Raw genomic sequence first — 3,466 nt, forward strand, 5'->3', positions numbered from 1 at the left:
TTTTTATAATGACTGCAATTAATATTATGCACTCCTTGAATTAATTAAATGTGTTTTAAATTAATTTCATGTCGAATAGAATAAATTTAATCAATGTGGCCTTATCACTTGTGTCTTTTTGTCAATAGTGGAATTATAGAATAATCACAATTGTTTATTGTGTGTGACTCGTAACAATATCACTTTTTGTGGTCCTATTGACACTCAACACATTCCTTCGTATTTCGACTTGATTTGGTAGCACACTAATTATATACCTCTATCAAGTGTCAAGGTAAAGTCTAGTGAAAAATGTAACAAGTCGTCATACATTGCCAGTGTTCGATTATGTCATTCTAATTATAGTAAATACTGTCAATAATAACCGTTCTATATCTGTATTGTCGGTATGTCTTTGTGACGTCAATAAGTAGGTCATGAACACATACAGTCTCGTACAATGTCCTGAGAGTCACGCGATATTGAGCATTACCAAACTGCACACTCGGGTCGTTAACCCAACGAAATCTCACAACGCTTTATTTCAGATTTATAATTATTTCAACAAAATTTAGTGATGAATATAAATATGGAAGAGAAATCACCATCTTGGCGTAAGATTTTAACAGACCTAGAGCATCTTGAGTGGTATGGTCGAACGTTTACGGTGTACACCAGTCATACTGACCGACAAATTAAAACGGATCAGTTTTGCACCAACGTAATTCCTCAGATTGTCATGGACAACTACTCTACTTCAGACACAGTTGATGCAGACAGAAAATCAACCGTTTTCAAGTACCTCGGAATCGGCAGTGGTGCAGGTAAACATTTCATACTATTAAAGTTACCAATTTATAACTAATAATGTTGATGCAAAGTTTGATGAACTTGTGATTTAGATCGTGGCATATAGTAGTAGTTTACTTTGAACTTCGTTGCCTAATACCTGTATGGACGTAACTACAATAGTTATATTGTTAGATTTTAGTCGTGCTACAGGCATGGTTAAACACACACTCACGCACGCACGCACGCACGCACGCACGCACGCACACACACACACACACACACACACACACACATATATATATATATATATATATATTTGTTTTGGTGGTAAAATATGATTTTTGTGACTTTTTTTTATCCCATTATTGAAATGAAACAGGACTATAAATGAATTTGAGTTAAAAACTTATATCTCGCAAATATACGACGTGGATGGGACTGAAATTTGGTGAAGATGTATCAATCTACAGATGTTGTAAAATATATTGACACAACTTTCAGTAGCAACCATGATACATATGCCCTTTAATAGAACCCCCCCCCCCCTCTTTTTTGGGGGAGGGGTGGTTCTAAGTATATACAATTAACTTCTCTTTTTCGATGCTACAGGAATGCCTGACATAAATATCCTGAAAGAAATCAAGAATTCGGTGACCTCAATACAAGCAACGATTGTTGACCCATGTCAACATTTAATAGACCAATTCAAACAAAACATCGCTAAAGAAGGATGTCACCTTCATGGAGTGACCTTTGACTTCAGGCTTACTACTCTAGAAGAATACCGGAACGACTGTGAGGGCGCAACTTTTGACTGCATCGCTGGGATAAACGTGCTCTATTACTTCGACTACCTCTATGAGACGATATCCTGGCTTCATTCAGTATTGACCAAGAATGGAACCTTGGTTTTCTTAATATCAGATGGTAAGATTTACACAGATACACAAACAAACATGCAAACAAACAAGCAAACAAACAAACAAACAAACAAACAGAAGTTTTACTTCCATCCTAGGAAAGTCATATATATATATATATATATATATATATATATATATATATATATATATATATATATATATATATATATATATATATATATATATATATATATATATATATATAAGCAAAGTATGACAATATATATATATATATATGTGTGTGTGTGTGTGTGTGTGTGTGTGACTTTCCTGTGATGGAAATTATACTTCTGTTTCGTTTACAATCTATTATCCCTAAAAGAAAAAAAATTATTACCAACAACTTTATCGTGACTGTTGACATTTGAACTTGAGTCAAGGAATAAATTTGCATGTGGACATTTCAACTTGAGTCAAAGACTACACTGGTATGTAGACTAAACATGGGCGCCTGTCAATAAATGTACCAGCTTCATGTCATATTAATTTGGTATCATGTGTTATGACAATTTGGTGTTTCTGATACGGACCTGCCCGTAGTGCCATAGTACATATAGTCAGTTGCGTCAATTACGTCAGTCAGTCATGAACTCAAGAAAGATGCACTAAAGCTTCAGCTACAAGTGTTTAGTCTGTTATACCTTTCATGTTGGTATGTGTACAATGTGTTGACAATTTTGGTGTTCTTAGCACCACAGAAAATAGGCCTTTCCAAAATGTGCCTTGGGTGGAGCTCTACTTCTGTTTGTGTGTACCTTTGGGGTATACATGGTATATAGGTTACTTGGTTAATCATAGAGCACTACTGCAGAATACCAAGGGACAAATCTCAAGTGATACAATGAGGTGAATTTGAGCAAGGACGCTGTATTCTCATTTTCCTTCTTAATTGCAGTCCGTTTCCCCGTCTCAGTGTCTGTGCCAGATAGTGTTTTCACCACTCAACAAATTGAAAAAATGTGTTAAAGTTGAAGCTGTCATTTAATATATTGTGAGTCGTTTGTACAAAACAGATTACATACTATTTATATATGTTTCACTCTGTTGTAAGTTAACATGGAACCATTTTTTCTTTCTTCAGCGGAAAGTATCTTTCCTAGGACATGGCAAGCATCCAGTGCACTTACAAGTAAGAATCAAAAGGTTGTGTACTATGCTATGGTTGAGGAATGCTTGACAAAAATTGGAGCCCAAGGGGTAAAGAGATTAAATGTAACAGCTGATATTGACATCACCGAATTTTTAGAGGATATCTCAGTAGAGGGTGATATGCTGATTGATTTCATTGCCCACTCGGTAAATTTTCGAGCAACAGCGCCCCCAACATTAGTAACCAGTATATTGAAGTTTTGGGAAGGAATGGCGGTCAAGAGAGATGACAGAATTTACGCGAACAATAATTTTGATTTCATCGTGGCCAAGAAATGAACTTTTAGTAGGTTGGAAAATGTTGATGGTCGAATGTTTGTAGCCCTCTATAGGCAGCTATTATAGAATGCTGATAGATAGATCCTTTCTTATAAAAGTCTTTGGATTCATATGCATGTAAATGATATCAATCAATCAATCAATCAATCAATATATAAATAAATAAATACACATAACGATGGGTGGAAAGAAGGGGTGGGTGGGTGGGTGGGTGGGTTGATTTTGAATTTTGAAGAATTGTATCGTACTTAAGACTCCAAGAGATTTAGACTGAAAAGTTCAGCTGTTGGTCCATTTGTGTAACCACTCTCTACCCCAGAGAGGGCGCAGTATATAAGTGGAAG

At 35.6% G+C, this 3,466-nt stretch overlaps 1 protein-coding gene across 1 annotated transcript; it reads left to right on the forward strand.

The window, feature by feature from the left end:
* Window positions 1-568: 568 nt before the first annotated feature.
* LOC144438092 (histamine N-methyltransferase-like) lies at window positions 569-3,122 on the forward strand. The gene is made up of 3 exons (XM_078127120.1): window positions 569-803; window positions 1,381-1,698; window positions 2,776-3,122. Exons 1-3 carry the CDS (start codon window positions 569-571, stop codon window positions 3,120-3,122), a joined length of 900 nt encoding a protein of 299 aa, XP_077983246.1.
* The last annotated feature ends 344 nt before the right edge of the window (window positions 3,123-3,466 follow it).

Source organism: Glandiceps talaboti, chromosome 7 (assembly GCF_964340395.1).
Source record: "Glandiceps talaboti chromosome 7, keGlaTala1.1, whole genome shotgun sequence".
Lineage (NCBI taxonomy): Eukaryota > Metazoa > Hemichordata > Enteropneusta > Spengelidae > Glandiceps > Glandiceps talaboti.